The 14,601-nt window shown below is 37.6% G+C and overlaps 1 protein-coding gene across 4 annotated transcripts in view; it reads right to left on the reverse strand.

Annotated features, from left to right (window-relative positions):
- Positions 1-14,601, reverse strand: part of SCAPER (S-phase cyclin A associated protein in the ER) — a 440,399-nt gene that overhangs the window by 45,625 nt on the left and 380,173 nt on the right. For all 4 annotated transcript variants that reach the window (XM_029575230.1, XM_029575228.1, XM_029575229.1 and 1 more), the window contains one exon: positions 11,927-12,076. In XM_029575230.1, the coding sequence (XP_029431090.1) occupies positions 11,927-12,076 (150 nt within the window). The remainder of the gene's footprint in view (positions 1-11,926; positions 12,077-14,601) is intronic.

Genomic DNA, 14,601 nt, shown 5'->3' on the forward strand with positions numbered 1-14,601 from the left:
GGCTGGTATTGGTGAAGCTTCAGTTGGGCCTCTGCTTCCGACAGCTCTGTCAGCCATCAGTGGGGACCTGCAGGGCTCCTTCCTGGAGGTTACACCAACTCCTTCTCAGTTCAAGGGTCCATGCCCACAACAAATACCAGCTCTAGATGAGGGCAAATAATTTTTCTTTTTTGTATATCGATACATTTAGCATTACATTTTACTGACATGTCTTCAAGAAATTGGTATTGCAGAGAAGGTACTGAGTTGATTTTCATCCTATTTGTATGAGAGGAAACAACAAGCTTGGCTTATTGATCAATCTTCATGTTGGTACATAATGTAAACTGATGTCCTTCAAGGTTTGGCTTTATCAGCCATCCTTTTTCAATTTTTATTTGGTCCCTCTTTGTATTAACAGGTTTGGGGATAAATTATTGGATTTATGGGAGCGATATTATAATCAAGAAGGATATTATAATTAAGAAGGCTAAAATATGTTTATCAACAATTAAAAGCTGGTTAATATGTAACAAATTAACCTTGAATATAAAAAGAACTGACATTGTTGCGCTAGGTAGATACTTGAGAACAGACACGTCCACCATGTTCAAGTTTGATGGAAATAAACTAATATAATCCTGTGTGTGGAACCTTGGAGTTCTAATTGATTCTGATTGGTCTATGAGAACCAATATTAGCAATGTTATTAAGAAGGATTTTTATAAATTACGTATGTTATATAGATTAAAGCCATTATTAGAACCCAAATACTTTTGTACACTTCTCAAATTTCTAGTATTCTCAAGAATGGACTACTGCAATTAATTATTAATGGGCCTTCCAGCTAATACTCTATCTTTACAGATTTTACAGAATTCAGCAGCATGCATATTGACAGGAACAGCTATAAGAGAAAACATTTACCAGTTTTGTTCTCTTTATACTGGCTCCTGATTCAGTTTAGAATTAAATGCAAGGTTATGACGTAAATTTTTAAATTAACAACACTACTTCACTTTGGATTTTGTCAGTTTTATGTATACATAAATCATCATGGAAAGGTTAGAATTTCCAGCACCTAAGCTAGTGTGTCTTGAAGAAACTAGGGAGAGAGTATTCCCAGTACCAGGTCCCCTTCTATGGAATTCACTGCCTGAATGTTTGATTATTCACTTATTCTAATATATTAAGAAAAGCCTTGAAAACCTGGTTATTTAAGTTGGCATTAGATATCGATAATTAAAATTCGGTATTTCACATAATTTTACAGTCTAATAAATATATTTATACAACGCAAATCCTTGGTCTTTAATTGAGCCAGGTTATAGAAATGAATGTGTTTTTTGTTATTTTAAAGCTTTGATTGAGGTTTTACTTTGTTTTAAGTATTGTGTGTAATTGATGGTCTATTTTTTAAATGTTTTGGTTTATTGATTATGAATGTACTCTTGTAACTCATTGTGAACTTTGGAGTATGCCAAATATAAACATTTTAAATAAATAAATAAATAAATAAATAAGACGACCATTAGCTAGAAAATCCCATGTGTGTGGGTCTGTTGTATCTACTTGTCATCAGAAATAGTAATTGCTTATCTTTAATAAGTGTTCCTTGAAGACAGCTAAGGAATGAGGCATTTACCCTTGGGGAGTAGTTCTATACCCTCTTTTCTTATAAATGTAGCTACCTGATAAACTGAGGTGTTGCAGATTAGGTGGAGAAAGAGAACCATCACAAACACAAAGAAAGCTTTCTGAGAAAGCTCTGGAAGGATAAAGACAGAATAATGTGACCCATAGTTGTGGCTCATTGCACTGCTATAAACATAGAACACATATTACAGGTAAGCAATTTTGCTAAAATAGAATTTCACAGCTGATAAACACTAGAACACCAACTGGACCCTAACGTTCCCACTGCTAAAGATTCTCTGTGCTTGTTACATGCTTTCTTGAAGCAACAGATTCACTGTCTCATAGTTAAAGTTTTGTCCAAAAAATGTCAGAACTGAATTTTTAAAGAAATCTTAAGATACCAGTTGTAGGAATTTCAAATAAAAAAGAAATCTTAAATACATTTCAATTTTGGTAAGGAAAATCTGAAATTGTAGTAGTAATTAACAACCCTATTTCTAACAGAACTCTGAATAAGAAATACAATTTTAGCACCTTTCTTAAAGACCTGTAGGAAAAATCTACAAAAATGCATTAGGTTTGATGTAGGTAGAGCAAGACAATTGTCTAATGTGATCCATCAACTCCTTTGGGTGCAGGTTATTGGTGGGGCTTGAAGACTTGAATATGCATAGATTTTTGCAAGTACTAACTGAAATGAATATGCAAAGATTCTTATTCCCAATACAGCAATACTAAGGAAACCAAATCTGTTATCCTCTTGTTAATTTAATTAGCAAGCCTCATTCAATTATCCAATATAAAATGCAAATGAAGCAGACAATTGACAGCATACCCTAGTTATGTTCATTAGAATAATTAAATCTCTTCAACTTTGAAATAGGAATGGGAGACACATAAAATACAGGCTGTTTTTAATTAAAACATTTTAATTAGAAATTGTAATCCTATGGTAAACAGATGATTGGCCCATAACCTTTATTACAGAGTTATCCCTTAAGAGTTTGTCTTTAGCAGTATGGGACTTGTTTCCTTAGTTAATAGACTAAATGGAGGCAGCTCAAGAGACCTCAAATCATGAAACAACAATTTTATGCAAAATATATGCCCAGTGTTATACTAGAGTATAAGGTTACAATTTGCTGCTTTGTCAAAAGCTGTCTGCCAAATAGTTAACAAGAGTTAACATAATGATGTAGACAGAAGACAATACAATTTAGCTATGAGTGATGGCAAAACATTTCAAACATTACAAAAGCACTAGCTTCAAGTTTCCAACTAGAGATGTGCATGGAAAAAAATGATTCCGTTTGTTATTTGGTTTGTTTGCCATTATAATTTGTTGCATTTGTTTCGGTTCCCCAGTTAATTTGATTATTTTGTTATTCCCTTTAAATCATTTCCATCAAAATTAATGGAGAAAGCTATACATCCTATTTTGGACTCTTAACATTAGGGTTTTCTATCCAAGTTTAATGAAACACCAGCAGCAGAGGGAACAGCACGCCAATACACCAAGAGTGGGGAAAAGTGGTACCAACAGTGGCATGAACAGCCCAAGGCACAATGAGATGGGCAAAACAGAATGAATAATGTCAAACAGCCCAAGGCACTGTAAAAGGGGAAAAGTATCACAAACAGTGGCAGGAACACCCCAAGGCACCAATAGAGGAATTAAGCAGTACAAACTCTGGCATGAACACCACATAGGATCAAAAGAAGGCTAATGGGCACCAACAATAGTGGCATGAACACTCAAAGGCATTGTGAGAGAGGCAAAAACACCCAAAAGCACAGAGAGAGAAGCAAAGGGGTAGATTTTAAGATATGCGCGTGCACATGGACACGTGGTTTTATAACATGTGCACGCAGGAGGGTGCACAATTGTGCACCTTGTGCGCGCCAAGCCACGCTGCCTTCCCCTGTTCCCTCCCAGGCCCCCTGTGAGGGAACTTCCCTTCCCCCTAGCCTGACCTCCCCCCCCCCCCAGCCCTACTCTAACTCCCCCCTGACTGTTATCTTACCTTTTGCTCATGCCAGCAGCCTACCGGCACGCAATCCTCTGACACAGTGGTAATGGCCGCTGTGTCGGAGGCCGCTGTCCCCTCTCCCGCCCCTTTTTGCAAGCCCCGGGACTTACATGTGTCCCGGGGCTTTATGTGCATCGCCGAGCCTTTTTAAAATAGGCCCGGCGCGCGTAGCCTCTTTAAAATCCAGCCCAAAGCATCACAACTAGTGACTTAAGCCACAGTAAACTCTGGAGAAGGTCTATAGTGGTTCTGACATGCAAATCAGTCATCTGATCCAGAAACAGTATAAGAGCAAAAGACTAATCAAACCATCTATTTATTTTTTTAACGTTTTTTATATACCGACAACCGTTTGCACATCGTATCGGTTTACATATAACTTGTAACTATTAGGCATTGCCTTTACATAGAAAAGGAACTATGCGTACAAAACTAACAAAATAACCTGGCAATTGAGTAACTATTTACAGGATTCGATGGTATATTGTCCATAAACTGGTTAGCATGGAGTTCATGAACTAAATAAACTAAATGAAAGATGGAGAACTTTTTATAGCTGAGCATAATGAACTCAGAGAACATCTCTGGAGGCAGTCCTGATGTAGTTTCCCTATGGCATCAATTGGGAAGGAGTGGAAAATCAGGTTTTGAACTGACTTCCCGTTTGCTATGCCCTTTGTTGATGATGATGATTCTTGTAATGGAGGAAAGAGTCCCCAGCATGCCAGTCTCCCATAAAATTAATGAGAGGAGCAGGTTATAGCAGAAGCAGTGACATCAACATGTCAAGGCTTGGTGTAAGGGCAAAGGACTAAGCAGCTGTTGCATTAACATTTCAAAGCACTGATTAAGGAAAGGACCAAGAGAACAGGAGTGGAGGTAGAAACAATGCTCCAATGCATAAAGAGAAGAACAAGGCATCAACAGAGTGACAAAGTAGCACAAACAGTGGCATGAGGACTCTAATGCACCAAAAAAGGGGTAGAAGCCTTGGGGATGTAAAGAAATGGTTGTCATCTAGTAAGCTTAAATTGAATTCCTCAAAGACAGATATCATTGCTTCACAGACTGCAGGCTCAAATTGTCCACAAATTTGGTTGCATGATGACATTTTTCCTAGCCAAGAGGTTAAAATCTTAGTAGTTTGGACTGACTCACGTCTTACTTTGTGGAAATAGACAGGGTCAGTGTTTAAGACTTATTTCCATTCTTTATGGAAAATTAATAATTTATGGCCTCACTTGGGAAAAAGATGCGTTAATTACAGTTGTCCACACCTTGATTATAATGCATTTGGGATACTTTAATCCCTTTTATCAGGGATTGCCTAAGAACCAGACTTCAGTTGGTTCAAAATACAGCTGTGTGATTAATCTCTGGTATGAAACCCAGAAAGCATATTTGCTCTGTGTTTAAAGTTTTTCATTAACTTCCTATAGCCCAGAGTATAGATTTTAAAATTCTGTTCTTCAGCTTTAGAATTTTGCATGGCCTTGCTCCATATTTTCTAAGCTTGTGTTTTCAGCAGTATGTTCCTAGCAAAGAGTTGCATGCCTCTCAGTTTTTCTAATCCAGATGAGATTATTCTGATTGAGTCTAGATGGAGAGCCTTTTCACGTTTTGGCCAGTGTATTTGGAATGCTATTCCTCTGCATTTGAAGGAGATGCATTACATTACATTTTATAAGCAGTGCAAAGCATGGCTCTTTCAATTGTCTTTACTTAATTAGGTTTGATTGCTTAATTCATTTCTTTTTTATGTAATTTTTAAAACTGTGTTTTAAATTCAGGGAAACCCAGCAGAGGGAATTTTCAAATAATACTAGGACGAGAGGACACTCCATGAAATTAGCAACCAGCAGATTTAAAATAAATCATAGGAAGTCTTTTTTCACTCAGCACACAATCAAGCTATGGAATCTGCTGCTGGAGGTTGTGGTCGAGGCAATTAACATAGCAGAGTTCAAAAAAGGATTGAGCACATTTTTGAAGAAAAGTCCATAGACAGTCCATCTACCTAGTGCTTATCCCTGGGAATGTGAAATAAGAAATAGATCAACTACTGGGGATCTGATGAGTATTTGTGACTTAGACTGGCTACTGTCAGAGACAGAATTCTGAGTTCGATGGACCTTGGTCTGACTAAGCATGGCATTTCTTATGTTCCACAAACTCTGGTGCTAGCCATGAATAATATGGACCCACAATATCCTCTGCCATTGAAAATACCTGTTCACTAGGTATGCTGGATGGTGGGTAGGAAAGGAAATACTGGCCCCCTTGGCGAGATCTGGCCTAACTGCAGCCTTGTGTACTCAGTATACCAATGGATCTATTGCTATTGCTCTCTGAGGTATTATGTGATTGAAATTTGTGCAGGGGTCTCCTTTGCAGGGGAGAGGGTGTAATGGTGGTGGGGTATTGATTTATTTTGCCAAACGCTGCAACTATGGCCTATGTCAGAAGAGTCCACCAACATAAAGGAAACTAATATTATTTCATTCATCCTAAATACTGTGTTATTAGTTCCCCTCCTCCACCCTTAGTTTATCCTTCCCTGTCCCTCCCCCTCCCCCCCCTTCTATCCCTTTCACTGACATCAATGGTCTGGTACCTACCAGCCTGTACATATATTGTTTATTGTTAATTTATTTTTCCCCAAATATCCACCTGTACATATATTGTTTATTATTAATTTATATTTTGAATGTTCCTATAAAATCTCTCTCTTTCTCTATCCTTCCTACTGCTGTCCTCTCTCCTCCTTCATTGCTGCTCCCCCTTCCCCTTCCCTGTTTATTGTATTTCACTCTCTTGTTAATTTGTTACAATGTAAACCGGCATGATGTTCCAACGAATGTCGGTATATAAAAATCAACAAATAAATAAATAAACAAATAAATACTTGTCTTATACAAACAATTTTTTCATATGTATTAAATAATACACCACCACATTGTTAAAACCCCTAATTATCCCCCACATTGACACTCATCCTTCATACTAAATTAAAATACATACCCAATTCCCAAATACATACCCAATACCCAACAATATAGGATCCTAATCGTTTCACTCTCTCAGAGCTTCCTCAGGGGTTAATTCAGATCTTCCAATACAATGATTACAATTTCAGGATCACCTTATTATATTATTGTAAATATAGGAATGTCATATTATATTTTTTCTGATATTGTCCATATCACTCTAGTACTTCTTATCTTGAGACTTCACTATTGCTGTCACGAATTAATGAGATAGAGGATACTATTATGCAACCTCAATATATCATTAACCCAGCTAATATTGTTACGGCAAATACTAATGTATCATCTGAAGGGAAAACTGTGGTGCCAACCAGTTTACGAAGACAAGTACTTTCTTGGGTTCATGATTCCCTTACTGCGGGACATCCTGGTAGAGTGCGATTGTCTCATTTTTATTGGTAGCCAAATGTTAATAGTGATGTAAGGAAATATGTAGATTCTTGTCCTACATGTGCTAAACAGAAACCTTAGTCAGGTCGTCCATGGGGACTATTACAACCATTACCTATTCCGGCAGAACCATGGACTCATTTATCTACAGATTTTATTGTGGATTTACCTCCTTCAGTGGGAAAACAAGTAATATGGGTGACAGTAGATAGATTTTCAAAGATGGCTCATTTTGTAGCGCTTAAAAAACTTCCTTCTGCACCAGAATTAGACAATTATTTACTGAATATATTTTTCGATTTCATGGATTACCTCAACATATAACTTCTGATTGAGGTACAGAATTTACGGCCAAATTTTGGAGATCTCGTAGCAAAAAATTCAACATTCAATTGGATTTCACCTCAGCTTTCCACCCTCAAGGAAATGGACAAGCAGAACGTACTAACAGATCATTAAAAACTTTCTTACGGCTTTTTATTGGAGATAAACAAGACAATTGGACAACTTTACTTCCGTGGGCAGAATTTTCATATAACTATCACATTCATTCTGCTACAGGAAATTCTCCATTCCAATTAGTCTTTGAGAAACAACCAAAGCCTCCTTTGCCAATTCCATTGTCTGTACAATCTCCAGTAGCTCAACTTACAGCTCAACAACTTTGGCTATTGTGGGATTCAACACAAGTCAATTTAACGAAAGCAGCAAACATGGCAAAGAAAGCTGCGGATAAACATCGACGAGCAGCTCCTATCTTTGAAACTAGAGATCGGGTGTGGCTCAGCACTTGACATATTCATCTTAAAGTTCCCTCAATGCGTATGGCTCCAAAGTACATTGGACCCTTTGTAATCACTGAACGTATTGGTACAGTTTCATAGCGTCTACGACTACCATCAAATTACCGAATTCATAATGTTTTTCATGTCTCTCTACTTAAACCGTTAGTCATTTCAAAATTTCATCCAGCTCCCTCTGAACCAGTGAATACAGCTGCCGATACAGATATTATTTACCAAGTTCAGGATATTCTTGATGTTCATTTTCTTCATCGTCGATGGGAATATCTGATTTCATGGGAAGGTTTTGGCCCAGAGGAGAATACATGGGAACCGGCCTCAAACATTTTGGACAAATCTCTTTTAAGTCAATTTCATCAAGATAATCCTAATAAACCCAGACCTCCTGGGTGGGGGCGTAAGAGGGGGGGGTACTGTTAAGGTTCCACAATTGGGTTCGTCTTTACCTCTCGGGGTGGCTCGGTTTGTTTGGCCGGGTGGTTCTGTGTCTCTGGGGTTTCGGCATTGCTGGAGGCTTGCCGTGCGCCGGTCGGGTCGCAGAGCATGAAGTCGTGGTCTGTGCGCATGTGCTGTGTGTGTGCGCATGTGCAACGTCATCATGCGCTCGCACTCAGGCCGGTTGGTTAGAATTAATTATTAGGGTCGTGCGGGCTTACCGCGCATTGGGGAAGGATTTCGGTGAGAGACAAGAGAATTCCTTCGAGCCCTCCCTTGAGCTGCTCAAGCTACACGTCATGACCGGAGGACTATATAAGAGTTCCAACGAAGCGCCCACGTTGCCTTGGAAACAGGAATAAACCGTAAGAGGCTTGTACCGACATTTATGTCTTTGCCAGACTGTTAACTTTTATTGTTTTCTTCTATATTTATATTACAGTCTCAGTTTAGTTATTTAATTATTTAATGTTTAAGTAATAGCATTACTGGATACCTCATGTTAGACTGTTAGAGTACTTGAGTATATTGCCGTCCAGAAATCAGCTGTTTCCTGTTCTCAGGTTCGTTCCCAAGTTTTATTAAATACAAGTTACATTATTTGAATTGTTTCCTGTCTTGAACTGCCTCTCGGTTTTCAATTCATATTGATCAGCTGATTCATGGGACCACGAATATAATAAGGCCTGTAAGCTGTAATTTCCTGGGGTAGATTGGGTGGGATAAAATAAGGGGGGGGGGGGGCTCTGGGGTCTAATGAAAAAGCTGTTTGATAATGTTGTACTGCCAGCGGGGGTGCATAAGTGTTCCTGCCCCCTGATGTGGATGGTTGTTCAATTTTGAAGTTTGCAATAAAAATCGTTGAAACTAAATACCAGCAATGCATTGAAAGAGCTTATTTCAATATAATGAACATGCATATTTTTCCTACCTATTTTATAAACATATGCATGAATATTTTACACACGAAAAAAATAAAATTTGCTCAAATAAAACACTGATTTATGCATGTAGTTTGGTATATTTTAAAATTTGCGCAAGTAACTGAAATTACCAATTATCTAATTCCTCCACCAATTCACCCAGTCCTTCTTCAGGGCATTGAGACCCTCCTAGTTCTTCAGCCTCAACTCTCCCTAGTTCACTAACTCCTCCCACCCAACCAATAACTGACAACAGATGCATCTGATACTAATTGTGAGAGCTAATTAGGTTTAAAATTCTGCAAATAAGTTATTCATGTATTCGTGCAAGTCTCTTCTAAAAGCAACTTATGTGCATAAATCTTGACCTTGCCCTGGAACACACGTAGACTACTCCTTTTTTCGCATATAGATGTGCATGTGAAAATGAAAATATGGGTGTATGTTTGATATTTATAAAATAATATGTGCACATGTACAGACTACTTATGTATATTTATGCTAGTTTTTAAGCATGTAACTCTTTGAAAATTCATTCACTGCATATTAGTTTACCAGTAAAAAGGCACAACACAAACTGAAATTATATTACAAAAACTTTTATAAGGAGGTGGTGGAGTATATGGCTATTTTATTTCATTTATTAATGTTTTTATTTCATTAAAGTCTTTTAACCTGCTACTTCTAATAAAATTATCCAGAGCAGTTAACAGTATCATATATGCACATAAGAAAAACACAAAATTACGACACATACAATAAAACCTAAAATTACAAATTCACATTAAAAACTTCTTTGAACAATAATGTCTTAATACACTTCCTAAAAATCATACAAACTAATTTTAAACTGAGTATGCATTCATCCATACACTTGCGTATCGGTGCATGTTCGTATGTTTAAAATACACCTCATGTGCTAAGTATATGCCTAATCTTAAGTGAGTGCTCAAGAAAATATACTTTGTGTGTCTTTCCTAGGACTTTGCCAGCTTTCATACATGTATGCAGGCGGATTTTAAAACATGCTCAAGTGAGGGACAACCCAGATTTCCAATTGGTCCACCAGTTTGCTCAGTTAATTTCGAGGTCTTCAAGACCCCTTTGCTTTTTCATCCTGCGCACTCCACAGTCGATCCAGACCCTTCAGCCTGTCCTGTTAACCCTAAAACTCAAGTTCTAAGGACTTGCTCCTCATCTGGAATGGCAGTAAAGTTATGTGGATACCAAGTTAACATGTGCTGTGGTCTCTGGTTTTAAAATACAGAGTTGGTCCTGTCCCAGAATGCCCATGCTCCACTCATGCCACCCTCTTATTTTTGATGTGGCATGGGTATATATGTGTGTACTTCATGGCTTTTTAAAATCCATGTTGCTCTTGGGCAGCCCACTTATGCACATATGTGGTCATTTTTGCCCAAGCAATGCTTTTAAAATTGACCTCTTAATATCACTCTGCTCTCGCACATTAACTGAAAGACTGTTCCAAAGAGAGGGTGCAGCAATAAAAAATGCTCTTGCTTGGGTTCGTTGAAGTTTGTTCTCATGAGGAAAGAGAATCACCAACAAACAAGTAATAGTGGAACATAAAGATCACACTAAATTATTCCATTACAGTTTTTCACGCAAACAACCACCCTGATCGCCATACATCAGCTTGTGGGTGCATGTTAATAGCTTAAACTTTGCTCGCCATGAAATGGGAAACCAATGGCGATCTACATGGTGCGTACAATTTATAACTGATAAGTAGTAACAGGCAAAAAATGCTTTGGAAATTGAGTGTACTCCATGGAGCACACCATTCAAATCTTTTTTCCTATTGACACAGAGTGGGGCAATAATTCAAAGATTTTTCTGTGTGTATGTAATCATGGTTTTACCTAAATAAAAAAAGGGTTCGAAAGTTTAAAATTGCACCTTTCTGATTTTGTGTTAATGGTAGTAGCTGTGCCAAAAGAGGAGATGATGGGGGCAGCGGTGGGGTTGGGTTGAGCAAGGGAATGCATTTGTGGGGATTTTATTTTGAACACGTATTTTACACCCATTTCAATGTCTACTTTAATGCAAGTAGAAAGTACATAAAGTATTTTGTAGTGTGGTGTAAACACTGGTCCAAATTTTCAATGAGAAACTCAGTGGGCGTGCGAGCTCTCCATGGAGTTTAATTATTGCCCTTAGAATGGGAGAAAAGCTTTAATGAATCAGGCCTATAATGTTGTCATCAAAAACATCATGATTTACAAAATGTTTCTCTCAGTGCTAGCTAAATTATATACAATGTTAAATAAAATGTCAACAGCAGCATTTCTCATATGGGATAATTTTCAAAAGGATTTACATTCCTAAACGTAGCATATATCATAGCAATTTTCAAAAGCCCATTTACGCACTTAAAAGTGCATTTACACACATAAAACTTATTGACATTCTACAACATATATCATTGTAATTTTCAAAAGCCCATTTGTGCGTGCAATCTTTTTGAAAATTACCCCCCATGGTTTGACTGTGGAATTATAATGCTGCTACTTTTCAGAACTCAAATGATTACAGACTGAATTCCCAGCAGATCTCCTTTAACCAATGTATTACTATTTTAGGTCTTGTTTTTCCATATGCTGGCTATAATGCAAAACAGTTTGCACAGTAATGGTTGATGACAGTCTTCTTTTTCTTACCTGATTATCCATATGGTTTACAGTGAAGTATCCAACACAAATAATGATTTCATGCAGCAAATCTTCACAGCTGTATTGGGCACAGTACCACAGCAACGAGCTGATAATATGCCGGAAGGCCAAGGAAAGTCCCTCTGCACCTATAACAGTCTAAAATAAAAGAAACAACAATGATCTGCAGTAGCAATGTCAAGAAATAAAAACAAATGCTACATCTCACATCTGTGGTTCCCCCACCATTTCTTGTTTGAGACACATTTAAGAGCAATGATAAAACTACAGGTCTCATTACAACATTAAATCACTCCAAATTCAGAGGTTTTTTTTAAAAAACTGTTTTGTCACGTTTTCTTATCATCAAAGTAAAATATTTTAGTTATTGAGATGATACTGTTACAGAGCTCACCAGTTTTATTAACATTTTAATAATGATTTTGTTTGTGCAGGCGCTTTACCTTGTGACCCATTTGCAAGTACTTCCAGCACTCACATGTGGGTCCTGGCCTCACCAGTTGTCAAATTCTGCCTTAGGAGAAAAGCCACAAGGTTTTGGTTTCCATCAAATACAGAATTTATACAATCTGAAGGGAAAGGGCATGATAGTAGATGAAAATATACAATTTTATTTTGAATCCAGAGAAGGATCATAGTTTACAAAGGAATTTAGCATTTAAGGCTGAAATTCAGGCCATACCAATGATGATTCAATTAAATTTATCAATAAATATGGCCAAAGAAAATGAAACTTTTACATTTGTTTCAAATTTAATGCCAATAGATAGAGAGATACTGAGTGGGTAAAGACTGCTGATCTCCCGATTAAGGAGTTAATTTTAAAAGGAGTTGCATGCGTAAATGCAACATACTAGCGTAGCAATTTTAAAAAGCCATTTACAGGTGTTAAGTGCACTTACATATGAATATCATATGAAAAATTCAATGGCATATATTGTAGCAATTTTCAAAAGCCCACTTACATGGGTCTAGTGCATTTACATGTGTAAAACTCAATTTAGGGACGGTAACATTAAAATGCCCATATACAGGTGTATATGGGTGCGTGGCCAGATGCGTTTCAATTTTATATCCTAATCGTAGGTACACACACATGTTATAAAATAAGCTGGGCATGAGTGTGTGTGCTCCTGATTTTAAGTATGTACACGCAGGGAAATGTCGGCTTTGAAGGAATTTTATAACATGCGTGCGTTAAGGACTTGACCAGTTTCATCAGTTCATGCATCAGTTTGTCCAGTCTCTAGCTAAGTCCTTAAGACCCCCCTCCCTGTTAACCCAAACTTCTTAAGAACTTCATAGATGGCTGGAAATAGTTTTATTCAGATTTACATCTTATCTATAGCAGAAGTAACTTTATGCTGAAAGGGACCTGGTCACGCATCCAGGTGCGCGGTTGCATCTCTTGGCCCTGCACCAGAACACCAATGCGCTACCCCTTTTTTTCCTGATGCAAAATATTCACACATCGGTACTTGTTCATCTATGTGGCCAGTTTATAAAATCGGGTAGACATGCACATGTGCCAGATGCGCACCATCTCCCAGTTTTGGCGCATAGATGGCTTTTAGGCGTGTAAATGTTTCTTAAAATCAGGGATTAAGGCTGTATTTCTTTCATAATCATGAGGAATTTCTGGTAAAATATCAAACTTACCCGAAACGCAATGATAAAAATGAAAGTGTCTTTGCAACACTTTACAAATGTATTTGGTTTTCTACCGTACATGCATGCAGAGAGATGTCAGTGTGGTTCAGTATCTGAAGTACACACTTTATCTGAGGAAAATGCTTATCAGACTGGAAGTGGGAAATTAAGTGGCTTTGAAAAGATTTAATACAGATTTAAAATCTTTGCTTCTTTAAATCAACAAGTTGAAACATTCCTAAAACCTTTTTGCAGCTTCTGAAAGATTAACACTGCTCATTTATAACTGATCACAAAATTTACTGTATTATACTGTGAATCTGGGCATTATGCTTTGTGGACAATTCCTTTCTCTAATTAGAAAATGCATTCCTAGTCCTGATTTTTCATATTGTACAGTTAATTCTACACATGATTCTGCTCACTATCTACAAAGGGAAAACAAACTCTCTTCCAGTTTTTGCAGAACGAAAATTCTGTTCTTATTAGTGCCACGTGTGCTGTAATTTGAAAAGATCAATACAAATTTGCAAAAAGCTAGATACCATTAAAACCTCAGCAGAAAGTCTTTTGAGATTGGAGAATGGCTGCAATATACAGAGACATAAGCGAGCTAGATTTTATCTGTGCAGCCTACAGCCTCTATTTAATAAACATGTCAAACAGACAGAGCGACACGAGGTCAAAGGGGAAAACTGCAAGCACGGGAATGAGAATGACAGTCTCCTGACTATAACGAGACGAGAGAGCCAGCCTGTGGGAAAATGTCTCATCTAAAACTGTTTAAGTGATGCCCCGGTCCCCATGGCAGTGGACTTTGCATCCAGATAATGGTCCATGACCTGAGTGAGACATTACAAACTGAGTGCAGAATTTGTACTACAGTATCTCAAAAAATCAAGACAGAGACAGATATACGGTACAGTCAATTTGTAATATCTGTGAAAACTACGGTTTTTTTTTTGAAACTCTTAGCATGTTGGAAAGGTGCTGGCGTCTTTGTAGGGTTGCCC

The sequence above is a fragment of the Rhinatrema bivittatum genome, chromosome 13, assembly GCF_901001135.1.
Source record: "Rhinatrema bivittatum chromosome 13, aRhiBiv1.1, whole genome shotgun sequence".
NCBI lineage: Eukaryota > Metazoa > Chordata > Amphibia > Gymnophiona > Rhinatrematidae > Rhinatrema > Rhinatrema bivittatum.